The 14,654-nt window shown below is 45.2% G+C and overlaps 1 protein-coding gene across 1 annotated transcript in view; it reads left to right on the top strand.

The window, feature by feature from the left end:
- SCIN (scinderin) overlaps nucleotides 1-14,654 on the top strand; it is a 54,899-nt gene that overhangs the window by 20,185 nt on the left and 20,060 nt on the right. Inside the window, exons 5-10 of the mRNA XM_035130115.3 lie at nucleotides 6,812-6,904; nucleotides 7,045-7,177; nucleotides 7,313-7,401; nucleotides 9,532-9,747; nucleotides 11,224-11,345; nucleotides 12,148-12,238. Coding sequence (XP_034986006.3) covers nucleotides 6,812-6,904; nucleotides 7,045-7,177; nucleotides 7,313-7,401; nucleotides 9,532-9,747; nucleotides 11,224-11,345; nucleotides 12,148-12,238 — 744 coding nt within the window. The remainder of the gene's footprint in view (nucleotides 1-6,811; nucleotides 6,905-7,044; nucleotides 7,178-7,312; nucleotides 7,402-9,531; nucleotides 9,748-11,223; nucleotides 11,346-12,147; nucleotides 12,239-14,654) is intronic.

Below are 14,654 nucleotides of genomic sequence, written 5' to 3'. Positions count from 1 at the left end.
AGAGAGTGGGGCCCTAAGCTATAGCTTGTTTCATTTAATATGTAAATCCAGAACTGGGTGAGTCTCCTGATCCTTTGTTGCCAGATATCAAAACGTTATGACCCTGCTTTTCAGTTTTCAAGGCAGCATCCAAATTAGTAAAACAGTCTGATTGCAACTATTGAAACTATAAAACAACAGAAAGTGTTAATCAGAAGCCATAAGTGTGCTTTGCCTTGGCCAGTTCTAAAGTCTCCATTCATGGGTGTAGTTGGTGCATCAGCCTAACTTGAGCAAAGGCAACCCTCATTTGATACCTGAGCTTCCAAAGTCACGCTCCTTGTTAAATAGTATGAAATCCTCAAAATCCTCTTCCCAGCTGGCTCACTGTAGAATACACAGCTCTCTTCCCTAACATAAACAACTGTGCATTTCTTTCTAGTTTGTGCAAGTAGTTCCAAGGAACTCGAAACCGCTTTACATTGTCCAATAATGAATTCAGTATTCAAGCACAAATATGAAGCCTATTGTTTGGTGGCATAGCATGACATAAATATTTGTTTTGATCAGGTGGTTAGCTAGAAAAGAATGACTTGCCAAAGCCCTGCTGTCAAGACATGGCACTCTTCAGGGGTAATTCTTGAAAATAGCACGGTTGTGACGAGGAGGATTAATCATTGCAGTGATTTGTGCCTGAGAATCTTCCCATGGCTGTGGCAGCTGCAGCTCTGAGGAAATCTTAATTAAATAGTGGTCATGGATATCATGAGCTGATATGACTGTATGATTTGGGCTAGTGCTTCTGCAAAGCTACCTTTTCCCAGGACTCATAATCAGCGAGCAAAAAAGAAAAAAAAGGTCATATCACGTTGAATTACAGTGGTGCCTTGCCTAACGAATGCCCTGCTTAATGAAATTTCCGCTTAACGAAAGGATTTTTTGAGCGGAGGTTGCCTCGCTAGACGAATTCGTTTTATGAAAAATTAGTCTAGCGAATTGCGGTTTCCCATAGGAATGCATTGAAATTCAATTAATGCGTTCCTATGGGCAAAAAAAAAAATTCCAACAAAAATTCAATGCATTCCTATGGGATTCGCTAGACGAATTTTTCGTTATAAGAAAAGACCCGTGGAACGAATTAAATTCGTCTAGCAAGGCACCACTGTATGTGAGTGTCATAAGCATTCATGTAAGCATGACTGCTACTTTTAATGATTGTACTTGTAGTTCTGTTACTGTATATTGGATTTCTGTATCTTTTGTGAGTTGCTTTGGATATTCATTTGAACCGGAGAGTCAGGTTGAAGTATATACTGTAATAATATATAATGAAATAACAACAACAATAATCTCAACTCTCAAAATTGGCTGCCGTATTCAGGGAGGTACATAACGACAAGCCCAGAAACTAAGAAAGCTAAGTACTTTGACTGATACGGGAATATTTCAGAGCTGTATGGTCCATTATCTGTTATGGTTTTTGAAGCTGAGTGCTCGCCATGTTGCTGAATAAAGGGAAAGAGATTCCTAAGTATTTATGCAAGATCTATGTGTAGAGTGTTGTAGTGTAGAGAAGAGAATTCACGCCACCTCAAAGTGCACCTTAGAAAGTGTTTTCAAGCAGCAAACGCTTTATTATTATTATTGGAATGATGCCAAAGTGGAATGCCTTGTGTTGTAGAAAATTGAGAGTGATACACTGTGAACAAAGAGACACAATACTTATGAAGCTGAAAATTGGAAAAAAGAAAATGTTGCCTGGTGATTTCAATTCCATCTTGCCATTTTACAGCACCATAAATAGGGACACATTGGGGTGAATGCCCTGGTGCAATAAAACCTATTTGACTGCATTGTACAACTGCAGGAGAAGGTAAAATAATAAATACCTGGAGTCTTTTGTCTTATTGCTCTGATTTCTATGGGAAGCCTTCTGTTTGAAGCAGATATTGTAGTTCTACAGCTCTGAGCATTCCACTCGTAATCTTATACAGTATACCAATAGTGAATTCGTTTCCTAAAGTGCCAATGCTTATACAAGCCAGCAAATATTCATAATATGGGAACTGAGCAAATTGCATAGCTCAAGTTGTTAAAGAGAACAGTAGGAGTGTACAAGATTACCCAGGTGGATACAGTAGATGATCTCTTATATTCTGGAGTCAGTGGATTGAATCTGGCGAAAGGCATTTTAAAATCTCATTATGTTTTTTAATTGGCATACCAAGGCCAAGACGTCAGTGTCACCAGCAACTGTATTACGAATTAACTTTTTTAATTATGCAATTTCACTGTCAACATACTTTCTGCATTTAATTTTCCTCTGACCTCATTGCTTACAATTCACTCCTAAACTGCCACCCACCTGACCTCTGATTGATTGCATCACTGCTGCTTACTGAAGAGGAGAGGAAGGAGGCGGCTGCATAGTTGACAAGGTGCTCATGCTCTGGCAGGAACACCAAACTGGTTCTGGTGGAGCGCTTGCACCACTCTCACCTCATAGTTGCATCACCCTTCCTGCTCTGCCTCTGATAGGCAACAAGAGGCCAGGTGGGTTCCAACCCCCACCATGCTGTCCGCTACTGCCTTGTACCCGAGAAGACAAACCAGTCTCTCACTGGGCCATTTCCTGCCTGTCGCCATGATGGGCCATGTTTTTATTAAACCTATCGGCCACTAAGTGACAAGGGCTATGCATACAGGTTTATTTATTTACAGTCATACCTCGGTTTAAGTACGCTTCGGTTTGAGTACTTTCAGTTTAAGTACTCCGCGGACCCGTCTGGAACGGATTAATCCAGTTTCCATTGATTTCAATGGGAAAGTTTGCTTCAGGTTAAGTACGCTTCAGGTTAAGTACAGACTTCTTAAACCGAGGTACCACTGTCTTTAGATATGTCTGTCCTGCTTTTCTTCTGGCTAAGCAGTACTAATACATAGCAAGTTTTGCTACTGTGTTTACCAGCTGAGAAATGAAATTCTATTTGCATTTAACCTGATATAGCCCTTTACAGGCTGTATAATAATATTTATCTTGCTGAGAGCGAAAGCCGCATAGGTAGGTGGCTCTTTGAAATATTTAAGGTGTTCTCCATCAGTTACCTTTGCACTCCTTATCTTGGCAATTTCTCCCTTATCAAATATTTACGTTGTCAACATGCCCCTCCTTGTCTCAATATAAGTATCTCCTTTGAATGGGTGATACTACCTACATTGCACCTACCTTATTTCAGCTAGTTTGACTTTAAGCCAAATTCAGCAGGCCCTTCTCTGGTGAATAGGAGGAGAATTATAGGAATGCTGTCATATCTATCAGCCGGTGTATATGATGCAGCAAGGCATATTGGGTTACTATTTTGCTCTGTGCTTGAGACCTAGATTCAGAAATGTTCCACAGACCACATTTTTACTTTTTTTCTTTATTAATTTTCTCTTACTCTGTAGCTATAGCATTCCTGAATGCCTTTTAATTAGTCAGCTCCTCTTTCCTGCATGGGTGGTTGTTGGTTGGTTCCCTCTTTGTAGCCACAATTGCTTATTTAATTATTTTGCTATTATTATTCCAATTTATTTTAATGCCAAATGAATTGCCCAATGCATTTCAAGCGGTATCTTCACTGGGGCAGCAACAGAAATTTCCCCTCTATCAGAAGGTACAGGGGACCCTCTGGATACAAACTTAATTCATCCCGGGGGTCTGTACTCACTCCCAAAAGTCTGTATCCAGAGGCGCCTCTTCTGCACACACGCACACCGCGACAGAGCGCTTCTGCGCATGTGCACGTGGTGAAACCCGGAAGTATGCACTTCTGGGTTTGCCGAGTTTGCAATCCAAAATTACGTTACCTGAAGGTAACATAACCTGAGGTACCACAGTACTGCATTCCTATATCCACTTATATGGAAGCAAGTCCTATTGAATTCAGTGAAACTTCCTTTGGAATCAACATGCATTGAGTTAAACCACAGAAGTTTAATTCACCCCTGATGAAGGCATATGTGAAGAACAATTAGCAGTTCATTCTCTTTCAGCGCCTGGTTAAAGTTCACCTTTTCTTCTTCTTAAGATAAGATAAGATAAGATATCTTTATTGTCATTGTCCCCTTGCGGGAACAACGAAATTACTCGGTTGCTACATCCACTCAGATAAAGCATTCTGCATAATCCAAAATTACAAAAAGCTAATTAAAAACAGTAAATATACTACAAAATAACAAGTAAAATAAGATGACTTCAAAGTCCGGGCTTTCCATTTAAGGCCAAAATTGCTCTAGAGAAGAAACTGTTCCTGAGACGGCTCGTTCTTGCCTGCATTGTTCTATATCTCCGTCCCGATGGCAGGAGCTGAAAGAAATGGTGACCAGGGTGCGTTGGATCTCTTGATATATCTAGTGCTTTTCTATGGCACCTGGTGGTGTAAATTTGTTCTAAGGTGGTGAGTGAGCAGCCAATAATGCTCTCTGCTGTTTTAATAATTCTACCCAGCCTTGCTCTGTCCTGGGAAGTACAGCTTCCGTACTTCTCCAGCCTGACTATGAATTCTACCATCCTCGATTATTGGCTTTGCTTTTTCTCTGGGGATACTCAAGGGTAGGGGGAGCAGGTGGTGCTGTGGTCTAAACCACTGAGCCGCTTGGGCTTGCCAATCGGAAGGTTGGCAGTTCAAATCCCCGCAACAGGGTGAGCTCCCCTTGCTCTGTCCCAGCTTCTGCCAACCTAGCAGTTCAAAAGCACACCAGCATGAATAGATAAATAGGCACTGCTGTGGCAGGAAGGTAAACGACATTTCTGTGTGCTCTGGCTTCCGTCACGATGCCCCGTGGTTTAGTCATGCTGGCCATATGACCCGGAAAGCTGTCTGTGGGCAAACATTGGCTCCCTCGGTGTCAGGATGCTGTTAGCAGCTCCCAGCTGGTTGCCCAGAAAAGTATAAAGACAAGGAAAAGTTTCTTACCGTCCTTTTATATTTCAATCTTTACAGGGAGAGGCTATAGCACACAGCCTCCTGGATAACGGTGTTGTCCCGAGTGAATCTCCAATCCCTGTCTCTCCCACTTCCTCATTTGTCACTTCTACGGGTGCTGCTATGTGCCCTCTGTCTTCGAGCTCTTTGCTCTCCTACTTTTAAGGCTTGCCAGGTTCTGGGAGATGGAGGGTCTGGAATGCTTTCTAATGACACCGTGTCAGCCAGCTGCCACTTCAGTTCTGCCTGTTCCTCCTTTCCCATTATTTCCCAACTTTCCCCCTCATCTGCCTCTGAGCTGTGACCTCCCGCAAACCCCTGTTGTAAATCTACCCAGGGGTCAGCAAACCTTTTCAGCAGGGGGCCGGCCCATTGTCCCTCAGACCTTGTGGGGGGCCGGACTATATTTAAAAAATATATATGAAAGAATTCCTATGCCCCACAAATAACCCAGAGATGCATTTTAAATAAAAGGGCACGTTCTACTCATGTAAAAACATGTTGATTGCTGAACCATCCATAGGCCAGATTTAGAAGGCGATTGGGCCGCATCTGGCCCCCGGGCCTTAGTTTGGAGACCCTGATCTATACTGTCTTCTTCTTCCTCCTTCCTGAGAGGGTCAGGATGGGGAGGCGGTCTCTACCATTCCTCCTCTGCCCAGTCCCTGACACTTGGCCTCCAGAGTTAGATCAGCACCCCAACCCCAGAGTCACCTTTGACTGGACCTAACTGTCCAGGGGTCCTTTACTCTTTTTTTAAACCTTACTCAAGGGTAGGCAGTATTCTAAAAAAAAAGAGCACTGGATGGGACCAAAGGGAATCCAAAACATCTGTAGGATTCTTGGTTGGGAAAGCTTCAGTTATTAACAGCCCCGGAGAGGGGAAACCCGCAACCTGAAAATGCAAAAAGTTTGTAACTATGACAGGCATGCCCATAGCATCCCTGGAAAGGTCATTACAGCCCATCACTCAGGGACTCACACAGAGAAGCAGCCAGTGCACTCAAAGAAGGCAAAGGCAAGATTTCCCCAACATACAACCCTGCATAGGCAGCGTCCTCAGGAGCAGCCGTGGCACAGAGGAAAGGGGGCTTTCATTCTTCTCCCATGCTCTTTTCCCAAAGGAATTCATGCTCCCAGACTTATTAGTTGCGGATAGGAAAATATACAGCTACCAGGGTTCCCTGTCCTGCCTCCTCACTTCATGGCTAAGAGCAGAGTCTGGGTGGATCTGGGAGTGATGTCTATTGGAGAGACGTCATCACAGAGTGACAACCTGAATCCCACCCCTCCTCACCCCTACCGGTAGCACTGTGGCTCCAATTCAAATCATCTCCCAACCGGCTTATTGCCCAAGAAAAATATCATGTTAGTATGTCCGTTCACAGAACTTTTATACCATGCCAAATATAGCCCTAAATCACGCAACATCTTTTTTTAAAAAAAATTCAAATTTCAAAATGATCCCAAATTTCTCATGATGCTGCTAATAAAGCCATAGCTAAAAATGACTGCCTCCCCCCAATTTTTCCCCATTTTGATTATTTACTTACTTGAGTCTGGGTGCTTGGCTTTTGTTTCTTTTTATCGGAAATATGGTGAAAAGAAGAAGGAAACAAACGTCTGCTCACGTGAACAAGAATAACCCATCGATCCTAATTTAAACGGGCACATTAATCTAAGCAGTCCATCTGTCCAAATAGATAACCAAACAAGCAGATGATAACAAGATTATATGTTCAAATGCAGAAAGGGGAGCAAGATATTTAGACCTTTGATAGTGATCATTTTATCTTCCCAGTCTTGAAATACTGTTTGGCTTCACCCGCCAGCACAATTTTTCCCTTTCTCTTTTCGTTCCGAAGGTCTTGGGACGGAAACCAGAACTTTGTGAGGGTGATGATAACGATGATGAGGCTGCTGATATTACCAACAGGAAAAGTGCCAAACTCTACATGGTAAGAGCGGAATCACCAGCTTGTTGCAGGGCTGTTTCTGCACAGAACCCTGTTTCAACTTTAGAAGTCATGGCAATATAATTTAATTACTTGAGTGCAGATTTGTAGTTGATCTAAATGTGAATGTCCTGCATCATCAGGTATCAGACGCCAGTGGATCCATGAAGGTTTCGATTGTTGCAAAGGAGAATCCTTTCTTGAGGGCAATGCTTTTGTCTGAAGAGTGCTTTATACTGGATCACGGGGTAGCTAGGAAGATATTTGTGTGGAAAGGTATGTGGCAAATCTCTTTGCTTCTCTTTTAACAATACAATATTATAATTTACTATTATAATCAACAAAGGCTTCTGGGAGTATCGCTCTCCTTTTTGCCTTTGTAATTTTTCCTTCTGCTTTGTTTTTAACAAGGTAAGAATGCTAATCCAAGTGAGAGAAAAGCAGCCATGAAATCGGCTGAAGAATTCATTCAGCAAATGAATTATCCTGCCAACACTCAGGTATACCTATGGGAACAACTGTACTTTCTGTTTTTCCCCAAGTAAACCGCCACAGGTGACTAAGGTCACTTCCAGATGACCTGTCTATCTGTTATTCATCCTAATTTGTCTCCAGGGAGGCTAGATGACTTTGCTTCAATTGATACCTCACACTTTTGGGTGCATTTTCCTGCCACTTTTCTTGTTGCAAAAGGTGTGGTTTTGCAGGGGTAGGTGGGGTGCATTTTTGTTGTGCAAGAGCACCAATTCAAATTGAATTGTGCAACCTGAATTTGCTGGTGCAGAATTAAAACTGTTAGCACAGTTGCAAAGCTAAGCAGGGTCTGGTATGGTTTCAAATTGGATGGGAGACCAAGTGTGCTGCAGGGGGTTTGACTAGATGACTTTCAGGATCCCTTCCAACTCTACAGTTTGGGGTGCGGGTGGCACTGTGGGTTAAACCACTGAGCCTAGGGCTTGCCGATCAGAAGGTCGGTGGTTCGAATCCCCGCAACAGGGTGAGCTCCCGATGTTCGATCCCAGCTCCTGCCAACCTAGCCCTAGCAGTTTGAAAGCACGTCAAAGTGCAAGTAGATAAATAGGTACCGCTACAGCGGGAAGGTAAATAGCATTTCCGTGTGCTGCTCTGGTTTGCCAGAAGCGGCTTTGTCATGCTGACCACATGACCTGGAAGCTGAGCGCCGCAACCCCAGAGTCGGTCGCAACTGGACCTAATGGTCAGGGGTCCCTTTACCTTTTTAAATCCCACCAGAAAACAGTGGCAGTCTGGAACTTCCCTGAGTATAGTTTATATAGGCCAGCCACTGGTATTATTATTATTATTATTATTATTATTATTAATTTATATACCACCCTATACCCAGAGGTCTCAGGGCGGTTCACATAAAAGGATCACAGTATATAAAATAAAAATAAAAGCAATAACCCAATAATGCCCGCCCCGCAAAGAGCTACATTTTAAAAGGGTATGGGATGTTGATCAGGTCAACCAAAGGCCTGGTTAAAAAGGAACGTTTTCCCCTGGCACCTAAGGGGGGAAATGAAGGCACCAGGTGAACTTCCCTGGGGAGGGCAATCCACAGATGGGGAGCCACTGCAGAGAAGCCCGTTCTCATGTTGCCACACTCCAGACCTCTCGAGGAGGAGGTACACGAAGGAGGGTCTCAGAAGATGATCTCAGTGTCTGGGTAGGCTCATATGGATAGAGGTGGTCCTTGAGGAATTGCGGTCCTGAGCCATTTAAGGCTTTATAGGTCAAACCCAGCACTTTGAATTGGGCCCGGAAACTAATCGGTAGCCAGTGCAGTCAAACCAGGATCGGTGTAATATGCAACCTGGTATAGGGGGCTGAGGTAGAAATGATGAAGCCAGTCTAGGAACACACACTCTCCGTTCTGATATGGCAGCATGTTAAGGAAATATACCTGTAAGGGTGACTCCCTACAGGGAACCAGCCCCCATCATCCTAACGTCCACCTCACCAAGCACAGGGAGCAGCAGTGGGTCTGAAGCAGCCAGGGGGGAAGGGAGAGAGCAGCCAGCGTGAACGATGGGAAGGCTCAGGGGAGGAGAGATGTAGGCAAGGGCTCCAGGATGCTTTGACCAGGAGGAGGCTGAGAGGGCATCGCTCCTTCCGGTGCAAGAGTTAAGGAGAGCACCGCAACGCAGGTCAAGGGCGAGGCGTTTTGGGGTGCCCCGACTACTTTGCTGGCGTAGGAACAGACGTACGCCATTGCCGGATTCTGATTCGGACTGAGAGGTCATGTTTTAAGCTATCTCTGCACTATAAATACTATGCACAATAAAAGTCTTTAAAGACAAACTGGACTCAAGCGGAGTTACTCTAGAGTAGCCACAACGACCCTCTGACAATACCATTGCGAAAAAGTGGCAAAACTACTGTATAAACCGGGAATGGGGAACCTGCAGCTCTCCAGAAGTTGCAGGACTGTCATCATCCTTAATCCCTGTCCATACTTGTGAGCCCTTGCTCCTATCTGGTATATATCTAGAGACTGGATTAACTGGCGACTGCTTCTCTTCTCCCATACATTAGCACACAGCGCTACTCCAGTAAAAAAGGAGAGCTGTCAGGTATAGGCTTTCCAACCCTTTGCCTCTTGATTTCAGATTCAGGTTCTTCCAGAAGGAGGTGAAACACCGATCTTCAAGCAGTTCTTTAGAGACTGGAAAGATAAGGATCAAAGCGATGGCTTCGGAAAAGTGTACGTCACAGAGAGAGTGGCGAGGATTGAGCAGGTTGAGTTTGACGCTACCAAGTTGCACGAGTCTCCGCAGATGGCAGCCCAGCACAACATGGTCGACGATGGCTCTGGAAAAGTGGAGGTATTTATTGACATCTAGCTTCCGGGCTTCTCTTTTTTAGCTGCTGTTCTGCTTTACGGTCGTAGTTTTGCAGTACTGTACAGTGGTACCTTGGATCCCGAATGCCTTGGTACTTGGACATTTTGGCTCCTGAATGCTGCAAACCTGGAAATGAGTGTTCCGGTTTGAAATGTTCTTTGGAACCTGAACGTCGGATGGGGCTTCCGCAGCTTCTGATTGGCTGCAGGAGCTTCCTGCAGCCAGTCGGAAGTTGGGCTTTGGTTTCTGAACGTTTTGGAAGTCGAACGGACTTCTGGAACGGATTCCGTTCGACTTCCAAGGTACGACTGTACTTTGCACCTATTTTCCCCACTCCCATACAAATACATCTAGTACATGGTTTTATGGGGGGATGGGACTAGATTGTGTATGTGACATACAATTGGGTCTGAGAAATACTTGGAATCGGAACCCTGTAAATGGGGAAGGGTTTCTCTAAATGCAGAATCCGCTGCAGGTGTGGAGAGGTTCTGTTATGACTTCTGCTTTTAGCATTGTTACAAAAGTTGGGTGCCTCCCCCCAATCTTTGCCGAGCAGTAGCAAGAGTCCAGGGCACTCCAGGCACTCACCCTGGGGTCTGTGCTCCTTTGGAGAATCGAGACACGGAGGAGTATGTCATAGCTTTAAGAAATATGCTTTGTTCACCTGTTTACACCTTCAGTTTGCATGGGGGGGGGGGGGAGTCCAGATCTTACAGCATGGTCATTTCAAGATGGGCTTGGACCCCACATCAGTGCAGCCCTGGAGCCCAATGCATCTCTCCCAGCAGGCCTGCAGCCAGCCTGCCCAAGATGGATCCCAGTCTCTCTTCTTCCTCCTTCTACCCAGCAACCTTTGCCAAAGACTCCCTTTCCCTGTCACCTCACAACCTTCCAAACACCCAGTCTCTGTTCACACCTCAGGGCAATGGGGAAAGGACAGTTCTTTTCTATTGCCTGTGACCCTGTATTGTTTCTTAATGGGCCTTGCTCAGCCAGGTCGTTTTGCATACGCAACCTAGGAATTCCTCTGCAGCTGGTATTTCTCCTTTTACACCCCAAATAATCAAAATCCTACCATTTATTAATTTCTAGGGGGTACCCAAAACTATAACAGTATTATACTGGAGCCTACCAAACTTACATTTAGGGGAATTAATGTAGCTCAGTGGTAGGGCATCTGCTTTGCCTGCAGAAGGTCTCAGGTTCAATCCCTGATAACGATAATTGATTGTGATGCCTACTAGTGATAGAATACATCTCATGGCCTTTTGGACCCCCTGTTTACATGGGAATTGATTGCAGCGCATGAAAGCTTCAGCTACAATAAATCAGATTAGTGTTTCTGCTGCAACTAACACAGCTAACTAACTCCCTTGAATCTGTCACCTTATCAAAAAACACTGTGTTGAATTTTTTTGCAAATGCTCTTCCCCCATGACATCTTTCATGTCTTAGATTTGGCGCGTTGAAAGCAATGGCAGAATCCCTGTAGAACCTCAGAGCTACGGGCAGTTTTATGGTGGAGATTGCTACATCATACTGTACACCTATCCCAAAGGACAGATAATCTACACGTGGTATGTTTAATGGAAGCCATGCTGCTTCTTAGCTTACTGTTGTTTTTATCCTTGCTGCGTTGCAAGGAGCCTCTCTGAAAACCAGTATACCTTTCGGCGTAGGGCCGGCTCTACGGCTAGGCTGGGTGGCGCAGGGCGGTGGCGGAGTGGAAAACGGGGTGGCGGGGGGTGGCGGAGTGATCCGTCGCACCACGGCGCCAGGGCACCAAAGGCACTTAAGACGGCCCTGCTTCAGCGGCTGCAAGATGTTTGGTGCCAGGAGCAAAGGGCAAAAAGATCCCTCCCCCTTTCCAAAACCGGAAGCTGATTGGATTGGCAGCTAAAACATCCCCCCCCCCAACCTGCCACCTGAAGGAGTCACCTTACTCTGCCTGATAACACCGTGCCTGCATCAGGCCTTCAGAATCGGACTGAGTTGTGCTTTAAATAGCTAAATTTGCAATAGGGACACTCCAAATTTGGCTTATGGGAAGAGCCCTCCTGCCTCACACTGTGGGGCATAACCCAGTTCTACATACTAGAGAGAAAATTGAAGGGAGTTGACCTGAGTTCTTGGATAGATCATCTAATCCATGATCTCTTCAGGTCCCACATGCTCCATACTGCCCTACCAATAACCTCCCTGAATCTTTCGGATGGGACCGGCTACTAATTTTGGGGGGTGAGCTTTGCAGTTCCGAAGGCAATTGTGGGTTCTCCCATCTGGTCACCTCTGCCACTCCCACGTGCTTTGACTTCTATAGTCAGGAGCTTCCCGTTTCACAGGGGACTTGTGTTTTATCTGCGTTTTCTCCATCCACAGGCAAGGAGCTCATGCCACCCTAGATGAGTTGACTACTTCAGCGTTCTTGACAGTTCAGCTCGACCGGTCACTAGACGGGCACGCAGTCCAGGTTAGTGCCTTCCTGATGAGCCTGAAAATATTGATGGTGCAAACAGGAGATCACACAAGCAACTTGAAAGTTACATTCTATTTCTTGCATGGTCTAGAAGCCCATGCTCCCTATTGTCCTCCAAATGATTTAAGGGAGGAAAATACAGTTATCTTTCAATGACACAGTTCTGCAGCCAAGTAATATAAACAAAGATGCATTTGCTAGTGTAAAAGGTTAACATAGTTGCATATATTAGTGAAAAGAACATGTGGAAATGTGTTACATTAACAGAAGCCGCTTTCCAAAAATGTGTATCTTACGCAAAACTGCATACAGAAAGGTGTCGATTAGGAGAAATCCACAATGCTGTTGAGTTTTTTAGGAGGGCTTTTTGGAAAAAACAAAATAGCAAACTCATTTGGAAATGTGGAGAACTGAGCTTCACACTGGAAAAAATGAGAACCCGAGAGAAACCAAAACTGACCTTCCATCCTTAATCATAATACACTTGTGGTGCAACTATACTCTTTTGTCACTAGATGGCACTGCAGGCTACATTACAATAAAAAGGAGGCTCTTGAAATATTGTTTATCTTTGTAAGTAGTCCTGCACCATGTCTTTGCCTGGACCTGCAAATGATTGCCTTCTCCGTTGCACAGGCAATTCGTGGTGTGTGAAGTTGGTTTCATTTGGCCAACTCCTCCCTTGCTCGCACCTGTACATCCCATTGTCAGAGCAGCCTCAATGGCAACCACCTCCAAGGAGCGCAGGACAAAAAATTGGCTTCCAAGTCCTGCACGGGTTGTGGGGAGGTGGAAGGAAGAACGTCTTGCAGTCTGCTGAGAACTGAACAGTTTCTCTTGATCTGAACAATTACCAAGTTGCACTGAGGGGGAATGCTGCACTACAGAATGTGGACTAAATTGTGGAGGACGCCAGTGAGATTGTGACTGACATGGGCAGCTCTGTTCCTTTTGTGAGCAGTCAATCCAAACGCAGCCTGCCCACTCCTGCCTAGCATTTATTGTGGCCTGCCTTCCCCTTTTTGTAGTCCTAGGCAAGTCGAACAATGATCAGGTGTATACAGGGACTCTATGGGTGGAGTTGCAGATGGACACAACTTTTGTACATCTGCATTAGGAATTTGATGAACCCCCTTGCAAAATGCCAAAGGAAGCCATTGTGCTCTTTGGTGCTTGCGCAACAGAAGCGCCACATGTTCAGACCACACCCAGAACATGTTTAAAGCATGTTGCTTCCCCACCAACAGTCCTGGGAACTGTAGTTTCTTAAGGATGCTGAGAATGCTAGCTGTAAGGGGGAACTACAGTTCCCAGGATTCTGGGGCTGGGGAGCAATGTGATTTAAATGTATGGTTGGGTCTGCCCATAGTTTAGTGTCCACATGCTCCCTAAGGAAACAGTTCTTCAAGTACCACCCGACCCAAATTCCATCCATCCATATGGGGAAGCTTGCTTCTCATCTGTTGCCTGTGTCCTTTCCTTCCTGCACCACCATTAACAGCCTTTTTTCATTCATTCCCTTGTGAGCAGCCTTCCAGAGGCTGCATGCTGGTGGTGGCTGGAGCCAGAGGCAAAAATTGGGTGGTAGCACAGATGTGACTCTTACCTCGGTACAGTAGGCTACATCCCAGATACACAAAGGTCAGAGGTTTCTGCGCACAGTCTCCATCCTCCATCCCAGAAAAGCAAGAGGTGTTATCATGGTTCCAGCTTGGAAGTACAACCATAAAAACAAGCACGTTTGTTCACCCGTCTCCTCTTCTGCTGCTGTTTCCCATGAGTCAAATTTTAGATTGTAGGCTCCTCGGGGCATCCTCTTGTATTCTGGTTAGGTGCTGAGAACACTGATGGCGCTTTATGAATATTAGCAAGTACCAAGTCTTTGACACATGGCAGATTGGGTGCCTCAGAACAGGCTGTAAGAGATGCTTGCAATGAACTTGCAGCAAGAACAGGGAACCTGCGGCCCTCCACGTTTTGTGGGATTGCAGTTCTCACCATCCCTGACTATTGGCCATGCTTGCTGGGGCTGATGAGAGCTGGAGTCCAACAACCCCTTCTGTGCAGCATTGGACGATCTGAAATCTCAGGTACCTGAGTGGGAGGATTCATGGTCCATAGATGGACATTAGTATTTCTATCCTCCATGCACTGGAGTGTTGGTGCTGACCTTTAAAGCCCTAAACGGCCTCGGCCCAGTATACCTGAAGGAGCGTCTCCACTCCCATTATTCAGCCTGGACACTGAGGTCCGGCGCCGAGAGCCTTCTGGCAGTTCCCTCACTGCGAGATGTGAGGTTACAGGGAACCAGGCAGAGGGCCTTCTCAGTAGTGGCTCCCGCCCTGTGGAACACCCTCCCATCAGATGTCAAATAAATAAATAAATAAATAAATAACTATCCTGCTTTTAA

This window comes from Zootoca vivipara, chromosome 11, assembly GCF_965207765.1.
Source record: "Zootoca vivipara chromosome 11, rZooViv2.hap1.1, whole genome shotgun sequence".
NCBI lineage: Eukaryota > Metazoa > Chordata > Lepidosauria > Squamata > Lacertidae > Zootoca > Zootoca vivipara.
Note: the sequence above shows the minus strand (reverse complement) of the source record. Positions and strands in the feature narration are given on the sequence as shown.